The 24,528-nt window shown below is 39.7% G+C and overlaps 1 protein-coding gene across 3 annotated transcripts in view; it reads left to right on the top strand.

Moving 5' to 3' along the window:
• LOC124788248 (calcium-binding protein E63-1) overlaps nucleotides 1-23,481 on the top strand; it is a 555,703-nt gene extending 532,222 nt beyond the window's left edge. For all 3 annotated transcript variants that reach the window (XM_047255439.1, XM_047255449.1, XM_047255458.1), the window contains 3 exons: nucleotides 15,180-15,331; nucleotides 16,115-16,226; nucleotides 23,069-23,481. In XM_047255439.1, coding sequence (XP_047111395.1) covers nucleotides 15,180-15,331; nucleotides 16,115-16,226; nucleotides 23,069-23,091 — 287 coding nt within the window. In that variant the 3' untranslated portion in view covers nucleotides 23,092-23,481. The remainder of the gene's footprint in view (nucleotides 1-15,179; nucleotides 15,332-16,114; nucleotides 16,227-23,068) is intronic.
• The last annotated feature ends 1,047 nt before the right edge of the window (nucleotides 23,482-24,528 follow it).

Below are 24,528 nucleotides of genomic sequence, written 5' to 3'. Positions count from 1 at the left end.
CAAAGCCGTGTTTCATGGTCTAGCGGTAAAGTGTGGACTTGGAAACCAATAGACTGCGCGATCTAATCCTAGGCAAAACACACATTTTTATCTCTTTCTTTGTAACATAGCAATCAGTTCTCAATAATGAGGAGATTCGCCAGAAACGAAACGTGTTTCGGAGTCCATGTTGGATTGTAGGTCACCTGTTCCCGGTTGAATAATTGGCTATGGAAACGCAAGTTGCTGAAGTTCTTTCCAGTAGTGAGACTTGCACCACGACACCGAGCCACACGAAATTATTATTACGGAAGGTATACATACATACATACATGGATACAGTGTGGTTATAATTAAAGTTTCGTTACTTGAGCCAGTGGACGGAGAACTGTTTACTGTATGGGTACTCGGCTTCATAGGAATGATGATCAGACTGTGCGCTGCAGGATTTTCGTTATTATTAGTGTTAGCATGTCCGCCTCCGTAGCGCAGCGGTAGCGTTACCGGGTTAGATTCCCGGCAGGGGACTGGGTGTTGTGTGCCATTCATCATATTTGACACGCAAGTCGCCGAAGTGGCGTCAACTAAAAAGACTTGCAATACGGCGGCCGAACTCCGAGGGGGAAGTCCCGGCCATACGATCATTTCATTTTCAGTGTTAGTATCATGACGTGCCGTTAGCTGCCAGTATTGGTATGGCGACGTGTAGTTGAAATACAAACATTACGGTTACAGACGGTCAACATGGGTCTGTACAAAGTGAGCGCCGGCGGTAGTGGCCTAGCGGTTCTAGGCGCTACTGTCTGGAACCGCGCGACCGCTACGGTCGCAGGTTCGAATCCTGCCTCGGGCATGGATGTGTGTGATGTCCTTAGGTTAGTTAGGTTTCAGTAGTTCTAAGTTCTAGGGGACTGATGACCTCAGAAGTTAAGTCCCATAGTGCTCAGAGTCATTTGAACTATTTGAACAAAGTGAGCAGCGCTTTGCTCGAACGCCCTTTTACCAAATCTACAGCAATACTGCTCTGCTCCTCGCGAGTATCGACGTATTAAAGGAATACGGAGAGGTCCTCTGTCCGCACCAGAGTTGAAGAGCGTGATTCGGAAGTTCAATTAATTGGTGATTTGGGAATTACCCCTGGGAGAGGCCGACGGCCAGTTGCGCCACAGACTGTTGAAGACGTTACTGTTGCCATGGCTGGTAATGCTGGACGCAATGTGCTATCTTCAAGCAGTGTACGAGCTGTGTCACGACAGCTGAACATTCCGTGGTCCACCATTATTTTGCGCAGCTGTACAACAATCTCTACTGTGGTTCCCAGCTGTCACGGATGCAGATGGTAGTCATACCGAGCAACCTTGGTAACCTGGAACGTAAACATGGTAGGCAATTAATACAATACTGGCCATTAAAATTGCTACACCACGAAGATAACGTGCTACAGACGCGAAATTTAACCGACAGGAAGAAGATGCTGTGATATTCAGATGATCAGCTTTTCAGAGCATTGATGCAAGGTAGGCGCCCGTGGCGACACCTACAACGTGCTGACATGAGGGAAGTTTCCAACCGATTTCTCGTACACAAACAGCAGTTGACCGGCGTTGCCTGGTGAAACGTTGTTGTGATGCCTCGTGTAAGGAGGAGAAACGCGTACCATCACGTTTCCGACTTTGATAAAGGTCGGATTGCAGCCTATCGCGATTGCGGTTTATCGTATCGCGACATTGCTGCTCGCGTTGGTTGAGATCCAATGACTGTTAGCAGAATATGAAATCGGTGGGTTCAGGAGGGTAATACGGAACGCTGTGCTAGATCCCAACGTCCTCGTATCACTAGCAGTCGAGATGACAGGCACCTTATCCGCATGGCTGTAACGGATCGTGCAGCCACGTCTCGATCCCTGAGTCAACAGATGGGGACGTTTGCAAGACAACAACCATCTGGACGAACAGTTCGACGACGTTTGCAGCAGCTGCGGTTACCCTTGACGCTGCATCACAGAACGGAGCGCCTGCGATGGTGTACTCAACGACGAACCTGTGTGCACGAATGGCAAAACGTAATTTTTTCGGATGAATCCAGCTTCTGTTTACAGCATCATGATGGTCTCATCCGTGTTTGCCGACATCGCGGTGAACGCACATTGGAAGCGTGTGTTCGTCATCGCCATACTGGCGTCTCACCCGGCGTGATGGTATGGGGTGCCATTCGTTACACGTCTCGGTCACCTCTTGTTCGCATTGACGGCACTTTGAACCGTGAATGCTACATTTCAACTGTGTTACGACCTGTGGCTCTACCCTTCATTCGATCTCTGCGAAACCCTACATTTCAGCAGGATAATGGACGACCGAATGTTGCAGGTCCTGTACGGGCCTTTCTGGATACAGAAAATGTTCGACTGCTGCCCTGGCCAGCACATTCTCCAGATCTCTCACCAATTGAAAACGTCTGGCCAATGGTGGCCGAGCAACTGGCTCGTCACAATACGCCAGTCACTACTCTTGATGAACTGTGGTATCGTGTTGAGGCTGCATGGGCAGCTGTACCTGTACACGCCATCCAAGCTCTGTTTGACTCAATGCCCAGGCGTATCAAGGCCGTCATTACGGCCAGAGGTGGTTGTTCTGGGTACTGATTTCTTAGGATGTATGCACCCAAATTGCGTGAAAATGTGATCACATGTCAGTTCTAGTATAATATGTTTGTCCAATGAATACCCGTTTATCATCTGCATTTCTTCTAGGTGTAGCAATTTTAATGGCCAGTAGTGTAAATGTTACCGTCTCGTGTGGAAAGTAAAATGCCTTCCTTTCAGTGTTTTATTCGCTATTTCTCTTCCGTGAACCCTTACAAATGTTTCCACGAAGGTTCATTGTCCTACGATCACTCGTTTTTGTTGGGGACACCTCTCAAGTCGCGAAAATTTAATTATAACCACCCTGTACACACACTCTCCTTATGTACATGTTATAAATTAGTGTCCCCCGCCACCTTTTTCTGTCTATGTATGACGGCTTGTCTAAATAACTACTGCAGGAATTCCGACAATATTTTCATTGATAGATACATTGCTTCACGAGGAAGGTTCGTGTTATGTAACTGATGAACGTGCAAGTTGACTGAGCTATCGAATTTCAGTCCTAAGCCGCGGTTTTTTTTTCTGTGCGTGAAGGGTGCTGTCAGGAACTGGTGTTGGGATGGACTGGCGCCACAGCCGAGCCAAGAAGTGAGGAGGCCCTGCCGAAGCAGCGCGCCTCTGATCCACGGCTCGCAGTGTTAGAGGGTCGAGGTCGGGCACTCCGCTTACGCCTTTAGGCGCCGTAGTACGCCGGCAGGTGGCGCCTGCTGCTTGAATCGTGTAATTTATATGAAACTAATGACATCCAGTTACCGGTAGCTAACGTGGTTTTTTGATTGTAAATCATAACTCTATGCACGGTCACGCAAACAAAATTACCGCTACGCCTGACAAGGCGCCCGCGGTAGAGACTTTGTGCAGGCCGTGCGAAACAGGGACGCGTCACCAGGTTGTCAATAAAGTTGGGCTGTGTGTGTGTGTGTGTGTGTGTGTGTGTGTGTGTGTGTGTGTGCGTGTGCTATTGCGGAAGTGAAGCCACCTGAGTTTCGTCATCCATGACTTTCAGGATGTCATGAGCGAAAAGCGCAAACTGGGTATCGCTTGACATGTTTTAGGAATCCTTGCTGGATGGCATGGAGACGCTTATTATGTCTTAACTCAGAACATGCACTAGGGTTAACAACAGATGGCCAACGGGCTTCCCGTCAGATCACCGAAGTTAAGCGCTGTCGAGCTGAGCTCTTGGATGGGTGCCGAGCGCTGTTGGCAAGCGGGGTGCACTCAGCCCTTGTGAGGCAAACTAAAGAGCTACTTGATCGGGAAGTAGCGGCTCCGGTCTCGTAAACTGACATACGGCCGGGAGAGCGGTGTGCTGACCACATGACCCTCTATATCCGCATCCAGTGACGGCTGTGGACTCAGGATGACACGGCAGCCGGTCGGTACTGTTGGGCCTTCACTGCGTGTTCGGGCGGAGGCTTTTTTTTTTTATCTTCAACAACAGATGAATGTCAAACGCTGACAGTTAATATACCGTCTCTAAATGGACCCTTGTTCTTACTAATGGAGGCCGAAATGCACGCGTTTTAGCTCACGCAGGCTGGCGTGAGAGGGAACTATACTGACGTGAGGTCTGGAACATGACAAGGAATTAGAATTCAGAAAGCGGACGTAATTAGTTTGATACTTAACTTTAATCCATTAATGGTGAACGTCGCTCTTGACGGTACATGATTCACAACATTATCTGTTCAGAATAGTAACTGAATATGGCGCCTTGCTAGGACGTAGCAAATGTCGTAGCTGAAGGCTATGCTAAACTGTCGTCCCTGCAAATGAGAGCGTATGTAGACAGTGAACCATCGCTAGCAAAGTCGGCTGTACAACTGGGGCGAGTGCTAGGGAGTCTCTCTAGACTAGACCTGCCGTGTGGCGGCGCTCGGTCTGCAATCACTGATAGTGGCGACACGCAGGTTCGACGTATACTAGCGGACCGCGGCCGATTTAAAGGCTACCACCTAGCAAGTGTGGTGTCTGGCGGTGACACCACACTTGTAATTTCTAGAGAAATCTTCATGGAGATAAAACAGGGTAGTACTTCACAACTACATGATTCGAATGACACATAGAAACGAAAACACTTCAAATTTCCGCAAACAGAATGCAGATCCTTGTCATGTCCACCACTTCCCTGAAACACTAGATCCAGCTAGCTAATGGCGACATCGTCTTATGTAAGGCAATAGTGGGGCTGGCTGGGACAAAGTAATCATGTGTGTGTGTGTGTGTGTGTGTGTGTGTGTGTGTGTGTGTGTGTGTGTGTGTACACGCAAGCATGCATGAACAATGAACAAACTCTTATTTATGTACCTGTCGACTTATCAGTGCCTCAGTTCTATAACGTATGTTTACCTTATGACAATGGAATTGTCAATCTCAGCATCAGCAGTGTTCTATGAAGGCCTACCTGCTATTGCCATGTTAACATGTGGTATCATGTATTGATACCAACCCACCAGTGTCATATCAATCAAATTGCGAGTTTCCATGAGAGGCTGATGCCCAATGAGCCACACTCTAGGGTGTCAGTACCACGAGCACCACAGTATACGTAGAATGGTGAGCGGCAGTGACACAGTCCACTCGTGCTCAGAGCCACTTTGCAATGGGAGAGTATGCAAACGCCACCTAGTTGCAACACTGACATCAATGTTTGTGGTTCAGTACAGAGAGACCATTCCAGCGGGACTAGGAAAGTACCGTCCCATGCATAGGATGCCATTAATACCACAACACAAACTCCTGTGTTTGAAGTGGTGCTATTACCACTAAAGCATGTACTGCTGATGAATGGAATTGCATTATGTTCACTGATAAAATGTAGCTGTGTTCTATCCTGGATAACTATTGTCAGTATGGTGGCAACCTGGGGAGAGGTCTCTTCCTTCCAATGTTTTGTCGATGCTCTGTGGTGTTATTCTTCACGTCTTGGTGTGGGGAACCATTGTATATGACTTCAGGTCACAGCTGGTAGTATATGGATGACACGTGTCTATATAGACTGCCTGTGTGATGTTGAGGTAGTTTCATGGCCAGCAAGATCCCCAGATCTGTCCCCAATAAATGTGAGGGACCAGGTAGGATATCAATCCCTTCCCAGGGCCAGTTTTGAGGATATCTGAGACTAGCTACAACAGCTGTGGGCCAGCTTGCCTCAGGCAATGGTACATTGGCTTTATGACACCCTTGCCAAGTGAATGAGTGCATGGATCCAGACCAGAGGAGGTGTAATATCATACTGATAAATAGGCTTATACTGTCAAGTTATTTGTAAATTTGACTTGATTTTGAAATCATTGAAATAAGATCACATAACTCTTTAAACACATGAAATTTCATTTTTTTATCCCTACTCTTGTAGATGCTTCAGTGTTTTGTCAGGCAGTGTATATCCATAACTAACTTACCTTACTTGCCATCATGAAGGAGAAGCTTCATGGATGTGGAATGAATCAAGTTAAACAAAGAAAAGCACCTATTATAACATTTACGACTAACTATTGGTAAATTGCTGTGAATTATTTGGGTTTACTGAGGCTAAATTTAATATGGTAAAATTATAAGGGAAGCTGTTGGTTTCTTTGTACATAGGTTTCCATTTTATTAAGAAAAGGTAATTAAAAACAAGAAGATCTGCTTCTTCTTCTCTTTTATTAAAAAGTTGTTGTTTGTTTTCTATTCCATGTTTAGCATCTAACAGAGATCTACTTTTCATACAAATTGGTATTTTCATGCACCAAACAGGATCCTTTACCCCCAAACTTAGGCAATTTGTAGAAAGAGTGATTAATATGGTACATTGTAAAGTTACAGGTTTTCTTGAATTAATATAATAATTCTACCTTGAACCCTAGAAAAGGAAATATGGTGTACATAGGAATTATTTCTCTGTCTTGTATTATGTTTATGTAAATCACCTGCCTAATGAAAGAGAGTTCCTGTATTAGCAACAACTGCTATTAAGGAATGAAACTATTGAAATGTGAGTTTAAGGTTCCCAGGATCTGTCAAGAATCATCTGCAAGATGTCTGGGTAGCTTGCTTCTTCTAAATGAATGTTTTCTTTAATTTAACTACATTCCTCACAAGACAACAAGGAGTGAAGATATGCAATAGCACTATGTTCTTGAGCTAAGCAAAATGAGAGATCAACTTATCCATAAACTGACTCCATTTTAGCTTTTTATACACAATGATTCTAAGAAATTTTATGTGCATTGCTTCATTTAGAGTATAACCGTATAACCATTGACTTTCTCTTGCTGGCACCAGGGGGCCATTTTTATTTCTTTCATGATGCATAACATGAGAATGAGATTGTATTTGACCCAGACTTAAGTGTAAGCTGTGAACCATTTCAGAGCTTTTCAGCTATGATCTGTGATGCATTTATTGTGGTGAAGGATCTGCCTTTGATTAATATGAGCATGTCAATTTTTTAGACGCTTCATCTTACATTTTTATGTGTTTTTTAACGGTTATAAGCCAGTTATCATACAGTGAAAATGAGAAATAAACACCCATAACTATGATTTTGTTGCACCTTTTTTCATAGTTAGCATGTTTTGAAGAACTTTCTTCTTCTTCCACATCTTTGATCCTTTCATGACAGATTTTATTTAAACTATTTTTACACTACTGGTGAATGCTATAGTTTTGGCCTAAATGAGTTTCTCATCATAGACATATATTCAAAAGTTTTGACAGCAAACTGCTGGCAAAAAGTTTGTTTTTGAAAAACAGTTGAGATAGAGACATCTTTGAATATCAGGTAGGTTGTTATGTTGAAGAGCTATTATGAAATGTTCTGTTATTTTAACTTTCCTTTGGGCTGATCAATCTGATATATTTGAAATTGTCTGTCATTTATTTGTCAATCATTCACAGCAATGATACCTTCCCACCAGTAACTTCACTTTCCCCCTCTCAGTTTGTTATACTGCTCCCATTCCCAATTCCTCTGAACAATACATTTATTTGGTTATCATCATAATATTATAAACAGTACAAAGGTACTTTAGAATGTACAAGGTGTGATTGAAAAGGTTTAAGAGTAGGCTTGTAATTGTACAATGGTGGTACTTACATGCTACTGTGATGCATCTCCTTCAAAATAGTCCCCTTCTGACTGAACACACTGACTCCAACTGTGTTTCCACTTTTGGAAACACTCCTGGAAATTTTTTTCCTGAAATGTGTTAAGGATGTTCTCCATATTTGCCTGGATGTCTTCAATCAAGTCAAATCGCTTCCCTTTCAGTGAAAATTTCAGTTTAGGTAACATGTAGGAGTCAGCAGGGGCCAAATCAGTGGAATATGGTGGTTGTGGAAGCACAGGAATTTTGAATTTCATCAAAAATTCAACGATGGAGAAGGCACGGTGTGCTGGAGCACTGTCATGGTGTAGCACCCAACTCCTGTCTTCCCACAATGCAGGCCTTTTCTTCCACACCTTTTCGCGCAAACGCTCAAGGACACATTTTTAGTATTCCTATAAATTCATGTTACACAATACTGGTAGAATCGAAAAAAGTCACCAACATTGTCTTCACCTACGACCAACTTTGACGTGCTGTTTTCAATCATGGTGAACCTGGAGTCTTCCACTGCGAAGACAGCATTTTGGTTTTAGGATCATATTCATATACCCACAATTTGTCACCTGTAATTACCCTATTTGACAAATATGGGTCATCTTTAGTCCGATTAATCAGTCCTTGGCACACTTCAAGTCAGTATTGTTCTGGTCACTTGACAACACTTTTGGAATGAATTTCACGGATGCATGACACATGTTCAGATCTTCAGTTAAAATTGACTGAACTGCATAGAAACTTAAATTAAGTTCATCAGACATCTCCCTAATTGTAAGTCCACGATCAGAGCACACTATATCATGAACTTTCATAACATTTTCATTCGTTTCTGAGGTGGAACGACAGCTGGACTGTGGTTCATCTTCAAATGATTCACGGCCATTTTTAAATCTGTTGAACCAGACAAAAACATTTGATTGGCTCATACAATTATCTCGAAAAGCTGTTGTTAATAGTCTCAGAAGCTGATTTCCTGGTTTTAAAACAAAAATTCAAACAAACTCATTGCTCCATTTTTATGTCCATTTTCATGCAGACAGAATCCGGCAACAAGCCCTAACAGACCTGCGCGCAACCAGCTGCCATGATGAACTGAATAAAGGAAATGTAGTTTCCTGTCAGAGGGCATTCAAGGACAAGGCAATGACTCACTCCCCACCCTCCATGTACCTGCCCTCCAAACCAGTAAGCAGTAGCGGATCCATTCTTAAGACTTTCTAATCACATTTTGTAAAACACATTTTTTTTTCTGGAATGTTTAATCACTTGTGACTGGTGTCTGAATAACAAACATCAAATTGATGTGCTGTGCACAATTGACTTATTTTATTAATTTAGGTAGGATGTATTTGACTGTGGCTGGCTTCGGTAACACTAACCGATCAAAAGTATCTAGACTCCTGTTGGTGGACATTATTATGTCGTGTGTCTGCCCTTTACTTCCTGTATGATGGCTTGAACTCTGTTGGGGAGATTTTTGTTCAAGCGTCTGAATGTCTGTGGAGGAATGACACCCAATTCTTCCTCAAGAGCCAAAAGATGTTCCATTGGGATCAGGTATGGACTGATGGAGCACTTTAGAACTGACTAGTGATTCTGCCTGCTGATCTCATGTGATTTTTTATAACCACCCTCTGCAATGCTTGACAGTTCCTGCCTGTCACTATATGAGGTCTGCTTGGTCTTAGTTTAGCTGTGGTATTCGTGCATTTTTACACTTCATAATCACATCACCAGGAGTCAACCTGGGTGGCTTCGGAAGGGTTGAAATGTGTCTGATGGATGTGTTGCTCAGATTACTTCCAGCAAAGCAGCACAATTACAAAGTCACTGAGATCTCTCGACCAATCCCTCCTGCTGCTGCTGCCTTTCTACTGCCAACACGATTTTTTAATTATTTTTTAAATGTTTCATTCCCTTTCCCTTGTGTGGAGGGGTTAGGCTCCATGAAAGCATCTTGTTGCTCTTTTCAGGAATTTGGGTTGTGTTACGCTATTTGCATCTTTATTAGTATTTTTGTGGTGTCGAGTTTTTATGTCTCCCTACTGGGAATTTATTTGGAGGGTATTGTGGGGGAACTCAAAACTCCCTGCCTCCCTTTATACTGGCAGGTCTGTCTCTCACAATATCTTGTGGCCAATTGCACATTACATCATCATGTCCAGATACTTTTGATCAGACAGTGTAATCTACTCAACCCAAAACATATTGAATAAATCCAAATATTGTAGTTTGTAGAGGATAATAGTGAAATTCAAATGGATTTTGAAGACATAGTGGAAACAGGCTGTGACGATAAAGTTCAGCAGGAAGATTCAGAAGGAGGAAGATGACAGTGAAGATAATGAGGAAGTACTTGACATTGACAACCATTACCATATTTTTTGGAAGGCACAAGGAGACAAAATAGAATAAAGTTACACCATCATAGAGAGGAGAGATCAGGGCCACAATATTATTTGAAAGTTACCTAGACCTTCAGGTCCAGTGAGAACCATGAGAACGCTTTTGGAATGCTGGAATTTCGTCAGAGATGACATCATATCGTTCACACAGCTCTGCATACAAATCAATATTTGAGAATGTCAATAGCTTCATTTCATCATGAGAAAGACATAAAGCCAACAGATGTTATGGGACTGAAAGCTTTCATTGGTCTCTTGTGTTTTGCTGATGTTAACAGAAGTAACACATAAAACTTAGAGGGTTTGTCAGGACCTGACTGGAATAGCACTGAAAAATTTTACCTCATAATGATAAAATATTTCAGATTCATCATGCGGCACCTCAGATGTGACAAGGTAACAGTGATTCAGTTGTCAGAAATGCAGGCAACTGATCTACCAGCTACTTGATAGAAGAATCAGGAAGAAAAAACTCTTATCTTTTGTTGGGAGATGATGAAGAACAAAGAAATGCTTGAGACTTATGTACCAGTAAGGAAGAGCTGTCCACAGTTCGCTTTTTGGAGAAAACCTGTATTCTAGTTTCTTATGTTCTCAAAAAAGTCATGTGAGTGACCCTGGCATCAAGCTTGCATAAGAATAATTCAAAAGACTCTGATACAGGAGATACACACAAGACACACATTGTAACATATTATAATGGCACCAACTGTGGAGCTGTCATTATGGATATGTTGACCACTTCATACAATGATGCAAGAAATTTGTGCCATTGGCCCATGGTTACATTTTTTGCAGTGATCAATATGAATGAAATCAATGCACAAGTAATTTATATTAGCAACAATGAAAACTGTATAAGAAGAAAAGGGTTCCTGAAACATCCATCTCATGCGTTACTTTTGCCTCATTTGGTTCAAACATGTTTGGACACCTCAGGCATTCAAATAGATTTTCAGTAGGGTCTAAAAGTGTTATAGGACACTGTGTGAAGAAGAAGCAGAAGGCAAAAGCAGAAATAAAGGAGACAAAACTGGGGACAAAAGAAAAATGTGTAATATCAACATGGTAAAGATTGACAAAATATTGTTGCAAAATGAATCAAAAGCCAAGCTGTTTGAAGAACATTGATACTTTTTGCCCTGATTGTGATAAAATTTGTAGTTTGTTGCCGTTGAACAACAGTGATGAGAAACAATTGAATGATTAATGTCATCGTTGTACTCTTTTGTCTTTCCGTAAAGATACTTAAGAATAAGCAATTTCATCAATTTGGTACACCAAGCCCTAAGTTTTTGTGGAGAACACCACACCTGACAGAAGGCTAATCATTGGTAATGAACTGCAAATATCAGTGATATTTCATTGACAGATTTTCATGCTTCATTTACACTTTTCTTAGTACAGCATTGTAAAGCACTAACTTAGCTTTCAAGATGCTTTCCAGTTGAGTACCTTTATTCTTGATTACATCCTTAAAAGTAATGGATACGATGTCTCCAGGCACTTTGAATAGCCTACTTCTCATGCCATTGACATTAGAACTAATTTTTAGTTTCTTCTGTCTGAAATGATAATACATACAAGGTGATTATAATTAAAGTTAAACTTTCAAACCACTGTATAAAGAACACCACTGGTCAGAATGACATCAAATTGCAATGGAATATTATCGGAGAAGGGGGAAAATGTATGGCAGAAGAAAAAAACTAGTTATAGAATGTAGCAATAGATAGCGCTGTAAGCATCATAATTTAACAGTGGTTGACTACAAACGACAAATGAATCATGCAACAATGCATAAGGTGTATGTTTGACATTAAACAAGCTATACTACTCAGTGTGCATAGGTGTATAGGTGAGATACTGTTCTGTAAGCCCATCCACCGCAGCAAGATCATATCACATCAGATGGGAAAAATCGGTTTTTAATTGTCCTGGGGCCAAAAACCGCATAAAAACATCAATCTCATTGGTTTTTAACTGTCCTGAGGCAAAAAACCACATAAAAAGCATTGATCACATTGGTTTTTAATTGCCCTGAGGCAAAAAATCACATAAAATGCATCAATCAAAATCAAATCAGATTATTAATCTCCATGTGACTGTCGCAAAACATGTTCAATAGGCTGTCCACTGTTTTCTGCAAGTTGAAATTGAGGAACAGCATGTTCCACAACTGATCGAAGTGTTACCGGGATGACATCCAGAATGTGTTGTGCAATGCATGCCTTCAAAGCAGCTAAGTTTGGAATTGGAACACTGAACACAACATCTTTCACGTAGCCCCACAGCCAGAAGTCACATGGATTAAGATCAGGTGACTAGGACGGCCAGGCTGTATGGAAATGGCAGCTGATAATTCTAGTATTTCCGAAATGACACTTCAGCAGCTGCTTAACTGGATTTACAATGTGCGGAGGTGTGCCATCTTGCATAAAAATGATCCCATCCACACATCCACACTGTTGGAGAGCTGGAATGGCGTGGTTGCACAAAAGACATTCATAGCGTTTACCAGTGATGGTACAGGTAACAGCCAGAAGCACCTGTCTCTTTTAAACAATACGGCCCTATGATAAATGATGCTGTATACCTGTGCCACACAGTGACTTTTTCAGGATGAAGTGGTACTGGTTGATTTGAATGTGGATTTTCCATTGCCCATGTTTGACAATTCTGTGTACTGACATATCCTGTCAGATGGAAGTGAGCTTCATCTGTCCACAAAATCTTCCACGACCAATCATAGTCCATTTCCATGCAAGCAAGAAATTCTAAAGCACAGTTCTGTCTTGCTGCCAGGTCAACAGGAAGCAAATCGTGCACATGGGTAATTTTGAATGGATAGCAAAGAAGGATGTTTTGTTGGATTTTATGGACCATGCTCACAGATATGTCCAGTGTTCAGGCAAGTCTCCATGCACTACAAGTTTTCACACCACCACTCACCTCCTCACACATTGCTGTAGCCACTGCTTCCCCTGATGTCGAATCAATTCGCTTCCTCCCTCTACCAGGTTGCACGGCAAAAGAACCCGTCTTTTCGAATTTCCAAATCATTTTTTCCAGATGCACAGCAGTCATTGGACCAATGCCTTCAATGTCTGGAACTTCTGCAGAGCGACACATGCACAGTCATCATCATAGCACGATCCTGCATTGAGACAGTTGCAAATGCTGCAAATGCGAAAGGAGGATATGCCATGTACCCGGTGTGTTGATACCTACTTTAATGGGTCGTGCATATGACAGGTGTTTCCATTTACTTATTCTGACACATACAGTGCCATCTATTGATCAATTTTCACACTATTTTTTTTCTTCTGCCGTACGTTTTCCCCCTTCTCCGATAATATTCCATTGCAATTTGACATCATTCTGACCAGTGGTGTTATTTCTACAGTTTTTTAAAAGTTTAACTTTAATTATAATCACCCTGTACATACCAAGGCTCTGCACTGTTATGCAGCTGTGACCTTGAAAGATTGTCTCCTAGCCACCTTCCTCCTCTTCGTGTTTAATCCCAGAAAGTGAGGAAATATATGTTGAAATATTATTATCTTACTAGTGATTTATTTCTATTGGAAAATTTACTGTTTACACACCAGCTTTTGATACAACAGAAGTGGAAAAGATACCTTAATATTTTCTGCAGAAATATTTGGACACTTCATGTATAGTGCAGAAAAAAACTTAATTTGGTAATGTGGATCACTATTATCACTATTGTCACATTATGAATAAAAAAAGGTATGCTACATCTATGTACAGATTCTGCAAACCACAATGAAGTGCATGGCACAGAGTACTTGTCACTGTATCACATATTATGGTTTCTTCCCATTCCAGTCACATTTAAAGAGTTTCATCATTTATTAATGTGGCTGTGCCCCTGCATTTTGAGAGACACTGTTTGACTTTGGTATCAGCAACTGTCCTTGTGGTCAGAAAAATCATTTAAAATGTGCCTGACAGAAATGTCTAGATTTTACATTGTGAATTAATATTCAGGCAATGACAATGGCTTTGGTAGACACTTTTGTTATAAAAATAAGATTGTGTAATTGTGACACCATCTCAGGTCAATTGTCAAGAGCCTGTCAAGAATTATTTCATAAATTTGTCAATAAATGTGCTATTGCTCCCCTTCTGTATCATTTAGAAGAAAGTAGAAATGTCTCATAAACTATGCATAAATCAAACACACAAAATTGTGGACATTCTATAGTATTAATATTTTTAGTTGCGCAGTTTTCAGATCTCAAGTAAATTACAACATACTTTAACTCTCTAGAACAAAGATTGTCAAAAGATAAAATTAATAAAGGCAGGGTGCATTTTTCGTTACTACAGTACATGCCTCAATATGGCTGCTCTTGGAAGTATCCCTGATTATTCTGATGAGCTGTTCCTATAGATATCCTCACTTCATTACCATCATTGTATTTCTATCTCTTGAGTAGATAAATAGTAACAATAAATTATTTATTTATTTATGATATTGTATCAACACACTAGAGAATGGCCAAAATCACAAATAATTCCTGATAGTTAACACTGCCTGCATAGAAGAGGTTCCATGCAATAAAGATTTCATTTGCTTCAATGAACATATCTGATATTGCTTCTTCTTCTAGACAGAGGAAGAAGAGAAAAAAAATCAGTTTTATTTTTGCTGTGTGCCATTAACATTTTAGTGTTATCTGCCTTTATTTTTACTTTATTATAAAAAGGATTGATTGCTACTCACCATATTGAGGAGAGGTTGAGTTGCAGACAGGCACAACAAAAAGACTGCTATCCAGATAAGCTTTATGCCAAAAGACATTTTCTATAGTAGAAAATACACACACATTCACACAAGCACCTATGTCTGTATGGAGAGGAGCAATTGATTCCTTTCATAATGTTGTTGTTGTTCCATCCTGGATTTTCCTTTGTTTTTTACTTTCATTTCCTCCATCTCATAATCCTTGGCCAATCTATCATTACAGTATGTCCCATACACAGTACTTATCAGTCTCATTCAGAATATATTCTCTGTGGTTTCAGAAAATGGGCTCATCAATGAGGCTGAGTTCCTCCAGTGGGTGGCACGTATCCAGGCCTTGACACAGGACACTGAAGGGGATGACGATGTCACCAAGGACCTGATTGCTGCCTTCAGGGTCTTTGACAGAGACTGCAATGGCTACATCACTAAGGTAAGGGTACAGAGAGGCTGACTTGTTTGGATGTTTCATTATTTTATGTTCTAGACCCATTAAAGTTTGCTGATACTCAAACAGTCCAGGATAACAAAGCTCCTTTATTCTAGATCTAGAACTTTACACTCATTACTAAATTAAATTATGTATAAATAAGAGAAGGAGTAATGGAAATTGTGCATGTGTGTTATTTTTTTCTGGTAAAGCAAATTTCTGGATGGTACATAAAACAAGGGAAAGGCAACCACTCAGCCATAGCACCCTCCATGGCTACAATGTGCCAAAATTACAGTTTAACTCTTCCAGTTTAGTTTCTGGACCTGTCATGAACTTAACGATACTGTGTTGTTTCATCTACTTTTCCATTATTTATATTCCATGAAGGACTTTCCAGTACCATATTAAATTAAGCATAAACCTGAGAGCTTGAAGGTGGAAGATTTTCAAATCTCATCCAGTGCAGTCCCCAACAATCACTGTTTCCTTCTCATCCCAAGTCTCCCCTGATGTGAAGTTCTGGGTGACTTTTCCAAAGACTACCTCTCCCTTTCCCTTCACCCCTCTTCCATCCCCTTCAACCATTCTGATGGAAGAAGAAGCCACTGGCACCAAAAGCTTGCATAATTAAAATCTTTTTTATATGCATGTTCTCCTGCCAAAACTTTGATAGTAAATATTGTCAGAAATTGATTATTTTCATTGTTATATAAGCATAAACTAAGTACTCAGTAACTAACAGATGTGAATCTGTGAATTAACTATACCCCTTATCTCTTCCAGGATGAGCTCAAGTCAGCCATGGATATGATAGGAGAGACAGTAACAGAAGGAGACCTGAATGAAATGTTGGCTATGGCTGATGTAGATCGAGATGGGAGGATCAACTATGAAGGTAATGTATCATTTTGTGTCCTGGAGTACTGCCTCAGATTTGTTTGAAGCTGACAGACATTTGTTGTACATTAGTAAACTTTTCCGAAACAACATTGAACATAATAATGGCAAATCTTGAGTGGAACACAAACAATAGAATGAATTTTCAGTAATATGACTACATGCCTCGTATAACTGATGCTCTGGGCCACCTCCGGGATCCAAAACATCTCGAGTCCTCTTCAATGCAACCACAGTTAAGTCTTTAACTGTGATTAATGAGCTTTTATACCATTACATTTACCCCTCTTCTAATTGTGACTACAATGGCTTCATTAGTATCACATTCAGTGATTTCAGAGGCCTACTAATGTTCTATGAACATATTTATTATCACAGCATGGGGCATTTTCAGTTGTGAGTGGGAACATTTTTAAATATGTAACCTCCTAATTCATCACTGAATTACTATGGTTACCATTACTGTTTCATAAATTTAGATTTTCTTTCAAATGGTTCAAATGGCTCTGAGCGCTATGGGACTCAACTGCTGAGGTCATTAGTCCCCTAGAACTTAGAACTAGTTAAACCTAACTAACCTAAGGACATCACAAACATCCATGCCCGAGGCAGGATTCGAACCTGCGACCGTAGCGAGATTTTCTTTCTGTGTGAACTTAGGGTCCATTAAAAATAACTATTTGACAGTTCAAACAATCATACAGAACCTCCACCATGCTTCACAGTTTGAAAAATACTATCTGGATTGTATGGAGCTCTCGGTGTTCATTATACATAAACAAGCCCTGCTAATACAAAAGTACACTCACTGGACAATGTTATAGTGCCGTACAGATTGCTAGTCACAGAATTGTCATGTTCCTTGAACTACTAAAATCTCTTCATTGTATTCACCAGATTTATAATAATAATAATAATAATAATAATAATAATGTTTATTTGTCCATGTTAACTTTACAGTCTTGGACATCGTCGTTTTTTGTACAATTATTTCAATATCATGTCATTCCAAGAATGGATATATACATCAAGTAGCACATTGTATATCATTCCATGCAACAATGTTATAAACACATTAGCACATTATATATCACTCCATACATATAATGATTATATACATCAATTAGCCAATTATAACAATACCACCACTATACTGCAGTATGTAAAAGAATAAACCAACAGTACTGCAGCTCAGAATTCTTTTAATGAGTATAAACATCTTTCTATTAACAAATTTTTCAACTTGCCCTTGAAAAGATTGGGAGTTTGGCAGCAGCAGGTCTTCCATGAAAGTATTTTTTGTGAAGTTACTGTCACACTATTTTTATTGACTTTTCATTCTCTAGACACATATTAAGATCAGTAGTTCATTTAGTGGTAATGGTCTTCCTATTGGATGTAACAATTTTCCTTAATACTCTCCTGTCTCTCTGAGGAAGTCTAGAAAAGTTTTCCCATTAGTAGTATCATGGCAGCACTAGATACATCAGCTCTAGAAATGCCTAGTGGATTTCCAACCAAAGTCATGAGTACACCAGCAGAGCAAAAGCAACAATTTTCTCTGTTGACAGTCTGTAAGGTCAGACACCAGGACAAACTGACAACACCACACCGATTGCAGGCACACTGGTAATCCAAACACCTCCAGGGATATTATGGTACTAAAAAAGCAACAAGCTTATTCACATCAGTGCATTACAGATTAGCAGAATTAGGAATCAAAGTCATGAAACCAAGGTATTCATATAAGACCAGAGATATTTAAAAAATAGAAAAAGTAATCAAAACTATTAAGATTTGTTTTTATGGGTTCCACTCAAGCAGTTTGTGGAAATATAACCATACCCATAAATATAATTAGATTTAAGTATCCTGTATTATAATGTTTTTTCAAAATCCATAATACAAGAAAATTAGTTAATCAAAATAAAACACAAGTAAACATAATGAGAAGGAGGACAATTACATTGGTTTAGCACATCAATAATTTTATAAATGACCAAGTGATTTTTTTTTTCATTACATTAAATTTAAAAAATAGGACAAATAAAATCTGATCTTTTTCATCACATGTGAATAAGCACACAGTACAATGAATTTTTTTGTCTATGTAAATCCTCTTTTTGTGATAAAAATAGTGTATTCGTAATATTACTATTGTTTAACAGCTAAAAGAATTCTTCAGGATATATGTGATGATAGTGGGTGGAGTGCGAAACAGTATTGATAGGGATCAGGGCTACAGTATTGAGTGTGACCTGGTGAAAATAGCCCCTGCAATGACCCATACCAATGTTGGGCTGGTGCCTGCTTTCATGCGGCATGAGCAGCCCCAGTCGAACCACTCTGTCAGGATAGTAAATATGGAGTTGGATCAGTTGCGTAGGCTGGCCACTCTGTCGGACATTGGAATGGTTTCTGTCAAGGCTATTGATAGGGGGGATTTCACAAGGCATAGCCTACACTTCAATAGGAAAGGGAAGGGTAAACTGGCAGGGATGTTGGCGAAATCCCTAATAGGAGACACTAGTACTCATGGACGTACCTCTTTTTTAGACTAATATCAGTGTCCAATGAGAAGTTCAGGCAAGCAGGTGGTAAAGAGGTCCAAAACCCACAAGATTCTCACAATAGGAAAGTAAATAATAATGTTACCATATTTAATCAAAATATTGGTGGATTAAAGAAAAAAGTAGATTCACACAAAAGTGGAGTAAAAAATAATGTTACCACTTTTCACCAAAATATTCTGGGATTGAAGAATAAAGTTGATGAGCTCCTGGTTTGTTTAGATGACATTGAATCTGAAAATGTTATAGATATACTATGCCTGTCTGAGCATCACATTGTGTCTAATATGGAGAAGGTTAATATCAGTAGTTATAAACTAGCTGCACATATGAGTAGAGAGAATAAGGTGAGAGGAGGAGTTGCCATATACGTCAAAAGTCATCACTGTGTAAAAAGCTTAGATACAAAAAAGTTTTGTCTAGAGCAACATAGAGAAGCATGTGCCTGTCAACTTAAACTGAAGGAGGGCCCTTTTATAATTGTATCAGTATATAGGTCCCCTTCAGGAAACTTTCATTTATTCCTGGAAAACTTGGATGTCTTGTTGTGCTATCTGTCAGATAGGGGAAAGCAAATTATTATTTGTGGGGACTTCAGTGTTGATTCACTGAAAGAGTGTAATAGGAAGAATGACCTGGAAGTCTTGCTTGGTTCTTTCAATTTGACATCTTTCATTAATTTTCCTACTCGGGAAGTAAAGGACAGCAGCACATTGATAGGTAACACTTTTATAGACCAAGATAAGTTTAAAAACATAAATTATTGTCCTGTTGAGAATGGCCTTTCTGATCATGGTGCTCAGCTAGTTACAGTACACGACATAGCTCCATTCAGTAATTCAAAACTACCCTCCAAAGTTGTGCATTCAATTAATGACTCAACAATTAGAAATTTCAGAGAAAACCTTCAGCAGTTAGACAGGGATGAGGTGTACAAGGAACTCGATGCTACTTTAAAATATAACTTATTTCATGATACACTTGTAAGAGAATTTGAAAACTGTTTCCCCAAGAAAGTAGTTAAATCTAACTATAAGAAACCATGCAAATAACCTTGGCTTACTAAAGGAATAAAAATATCTTGTAACCACAAAAGGGAACTGTATCTAACAACAAGAAAGAGTAATGACCCAGAAACAGCTAAATATTATAAAAACTACTGTGCTACATTGAGAAAGGTTATTAAAAAGTCCAGAAGCATGTGCATCATGTCTGAGATTAATACCTCTGATAACAAAATCGAAACAATTTGGAATATTATTACATGGGAGACAGGGCAACCAAGCGTAGAGGATGATGGCATTACCATGAAAGCAAATGGTAACTTGACAAACAACAAGCCGGAAGTCGAAAACATTTTGAATAATCATTTTTTAAATGATGTAGAGAAAATAGGACCTAAATGTTCATTAGAAGAAGCAAGCAGTAAATGGAAGAGGCCTTACCCACACCATTTGATACAACTGAAATTCCACCCACCTCTCCTTCTGAAATTAGGAAGATAATAAACTCTCTCAAGAATAAAAGCTCACATGGAATTGGTGCCATTTCCAGCAGGATAATAAAAGCTTGTTCCCAAGAGATAAGTGGGATTCTTAGCCACATATGTAATAGCTCTCTGAAGCAGGGTATTTTCCCAGATAAACTGAAGTATGCCATTGTTAAACCATGGCATAAAAAGGGGGATACGTCTGATGTCAACAACTACCGCCCAATCTCTCTTCTGACTGCCTTACCCAAAATTCTTGAGAAATTAATGTATTGTAGAGTAGCTACACACCTTTGTAAAAATAAAGTTTTAACAAAATGTCAGTTTGGTTTCCAGAAAGGTTTCTCAACGGAAAATGCTATATTTACTTTCACTAATGAAATATTAAATGCTCTGAGTAACCAGAAGTCACCCGTTGGGATTTTTTGTGATCTCTCAAAGGCTTTTTATTGTGTAAATCATGGAATACTTCTAGATAAGCTCATGTACTGTGGTATGAATGGGACAGTCTCAAATGGTTTAAATCATACCTAACTGGAATAGTGCAGAAAGTTGAAATAAGCAGTTCACATAATATGCAAAAAACTGGTGATTTCTCATACTGGGGTACAATCAAGAATGGGATGCCACAAGGTTCAGTCTTGGGTCCTCTGCTGTTCTTAATATATATTAATGACTTGCCATTCTGTATTCAAGAAGATGCAAAGCTGGTACTTTTTGCTGATGATACAAGTATAGCTATCACACCCAACAGACAAGAATTAACTGGTGAAATTGTAGACGATGCTTTTCAGAAAATCATTAAGTGGTTCGCTGCAAATGGGCTCTCATTAAACTTTGACAAAACACAGTACATACAGTTCCACACAGTAAATGGAATGACGCCATTAATAAATATAGACTTCGATCAGAAATCGGTAGCTAAGGTAGAATATTCAAAATTACTAGGTGTGTGCATTGATGAAGGGTTGAACTGGAAAAAACACACTGAAGATCTGCTGAAATGTTTGAGTTCAGCTACTTATGCTATTAGGGTCATTGCAAATTTTGGTGATATACATCTCAGTAAATTAGCTTACCACGCCTATTTTCATTCTCTGCTTTCGTATGGTATCATATTCTGGGGTAACTCATCATTGAGTATAAGAGTGTTCATTGCTCAAAAGTGTGTAATCAGAATAATTGCTGGAGCTCATCCAAGATCATCCTGCAGACACTTATTTAAAGAGCTAGAGACCTTCACTGTAACCTCACAATATATATATATTTTCTTATGAAATTTGTTATTAACAATCCAAACGAATTCAAAAGTAATAACAGTGTACATGGCTACAACACTAGGAGAAAGGATGATCTTCACTACTCAAGGTTAAATCTAACTTTGGCTCAGAAGGGGGTAAATTATGCTACCACAAAAGTCTTTGGTCACTTACCTAGTAGCATGAAAAGTCTGACAGGTAGCTGTATAGCATTTAAAAGGAAATTAAAAGAATTTCTTAATGGCAACTTCTTCTACTCATTAGATGAATTTTTGGACATAGTAAATGGGTAATTTCCCCAATCCTAGCCAAGATACTACCATCCCCTCCCAAAGTGTTCTGCCGCCAATCCAACCTCCGCAGCATCCTAGTCCATCCCTATGCCACTCCCACTCCCAATCCTGCCACAGGGATGACACCTCTGTGGAAGGCCCAGATGCAAAATGCCCAATCCACCAAACTGAACCATCTACTCCAGTTCTGTCACATACTTATCCTACCCCACCAGAGGCCAGGCCACCTGTGAAAGCAGCTATGTTATATACCAGCTCTGCTGAAACCACTGCACAGTGTTTTACATCATTATGACAACCGACCAGCTGTCAACTAGAGTGAGTGGCCACTGCCATACTGTTGCCAAAAGCAAGATGGACCCTCAGAGGCACAAAAAGCAGCAGAGCACAACATGTGAGATTTCAGTGGCTGCTTCACAGCCTGTGCCACCTGCATCCTCCCTACCACCACGAGCTCTTCTGTGCTGCGCAGATCAAAGCTATCCTTACAGCACATGCTTCACTCCTGTAACCTCCCTGTCCTAAACATAAGTTAACTTGCTGCCCACCCCCTACCCCCCCCAACCCCCCACCAAACAGTGTGTGTGTGAGTGGGGAGGGGGGGGGGGGGGGGAACCAGCCGCTGCCCCAGTACCCTACCCAGTTTGTGTCAGCTGGTTGTCAGCCGTCTGCCACCTGCCCCCTCTACCTTTGCCTCTTAACTAGCCCACAGATGGCTCCCCACTTTTATACAAGCTGCCAGATGCTTTTCCCCAACCCCCTCCCTGCCTCCCACCTCTCTCCATTCCTCACTTCATCCCACTCCGCACCCCCACCTCACACCAGTACATTCACCATGGGCCAGGATAGTGCTGTCAGCTGACTAAGCACAGTGTTGGGAGACAGCTGTGTGTGTGTGTGTGTGTGTGTGTGTGTGTGTGTGTGTGTGTGTGTGCGTGTGTGTGTGCATGTTTTTCCTACAAGCTTGAAAAAGGAAGTTTATTCCAAAAGTTAGCAAAGCTCCATACCTTTTGTTTGCATATCTATCAACAATGCAGAACTTCTGCCTTTTGGTGAATCTTTTCCTTTATTCCTAAGCAATTCTTAATTCTCAACCAGAACTTTTATACATTAATGAAATTCAAAATACTAAAGAACCTATCAACTTGTTTCAAAAATATGTTACAGTTATTAGTACATAACAAAGAAAAATATTGTGTCAAATTAACACTGATTCACTTTCATTTCAGAGTTTGCACGGCTCCTCTTGTAAAGAAAGACAAAACCTGTGTGAGTAGCATCATATTCTAACATCACTGTGAAATACAGCTGTTACCTTTGCAAAGCTAAATTTTTGTTATTGAAATGAATGTAAAAGTGATGACAGCCAGTTGTAATGGTAGTGCTGACATTGTTTACATAAATGCACACTTATTTTTGTTAAGGATATTGTATATATTTTGTAATGTGCCTATTATGTTGTTGCAATTGTTTATAATACTGTACAAGTAACTCCAGTTATCTGGTAATAATGATGTAAAATAATATTCAAAAGCTGTTATTTTTTTCAAGTTAAATGAATGATGTAGTTGCTGATAGTTACATACTGTCAAAATATTTTGTACAGATTCTGAGATAAATAAATTCAACATGCTAAATTCAATATATTATCAATTATTATTTCCTTTCATTTGTACACAATGAAGGTTAAATAAATTTTAAGCACAATTGTAGCATTATCAATATTATTTCCTCTTGGGAAACTGCAGGTAATTGGATAACATAGTTCTTTTCCATTTCATTCCATTTTTCAGCTTCCTGTAGGACAGCATATTCCAGTTCTGTTAATAATGTATTATCTATGCTTTTGAAATTGACATTCTATCTGTCCTACCACTCCTCTCTAACTTGCATTTTTCATACACATCAGTACCATTTTCTTGTTAATTCTTAAAACATATTCGACTTATCTCTTCACCTCTTTGTTTTTGATTAGCTAATTCATCAAAATTTTGGAAAAGTGAAAACTGTGTGCTAGACTGGAACTCAGACCTGGACATCTGCCTTTTGCAGACAGTGTTCAGCCAGTAGCATTATCTAAGCATACCTCATGGACCCTAGACTTCAGCTTACCACTTATTATTTTCTATTCATCCAAGTACCACAAAGGCTGTCCCACAACTGACACCTGTGGGAGTAGCAATATAGCAGAAAGTTGGATTTATCTACAGCATGATTGATTTTACTGATGTACCTTTTTTTAACAATTTAACAGTGCAGAATATGTTGCCACTTTGTCATGCATCTAACTTGTCTTCACCCCTTGAATCTATACAATCAAATAATTTATAAGTATTTTGCTTTGAAGTTGTAATGATTCTCAGTTAATTACTTTATGTCAGACTCCGAAGATTTTGCGTGACACTACAGAACTCCACTTCATACCCTTGACAATGATGTAAAATCTATTTGGAATTATTTTTACGTTTTATATTGTAGTAGTTGGACACAGCTAACTATGCCCAAGAGAATTTGAGCCATTCCACTGTAATAAATTACTGTCTGGGAAAAAACTGTTTAAAAAGACTGTAAGGGATTAAGTCAGTGTGTCTTCCTACATCTACATACATGCTACACAAGCCATCATAAAGTGCATGGTGGAGGCTACCTTGTACCATTGCTAGTCATTCTTGGCCTCTACAACTTGAAA

This window comes from Schistocerca piceifrons, chromosome 1 (assembly GCF_021461385.2).
Source record: "Schistocerca piceifrons isolate TAMUIC-IGC-003096 chromosome 1, iqSchPice1.1, whole genome shotgun sequence".
Lineage (NCBI taxonomy): Eukaryota > Metazoa > Arthropoda > Insecta > Orthoptera > Acrididae > Schistocerca > Schistocerca piceifrons.
The sequence above is the reverse complement of the archived record's forward strand: the minus strand, read 5'-3'. Positions and strand labels throughout refer to the sequence as shown.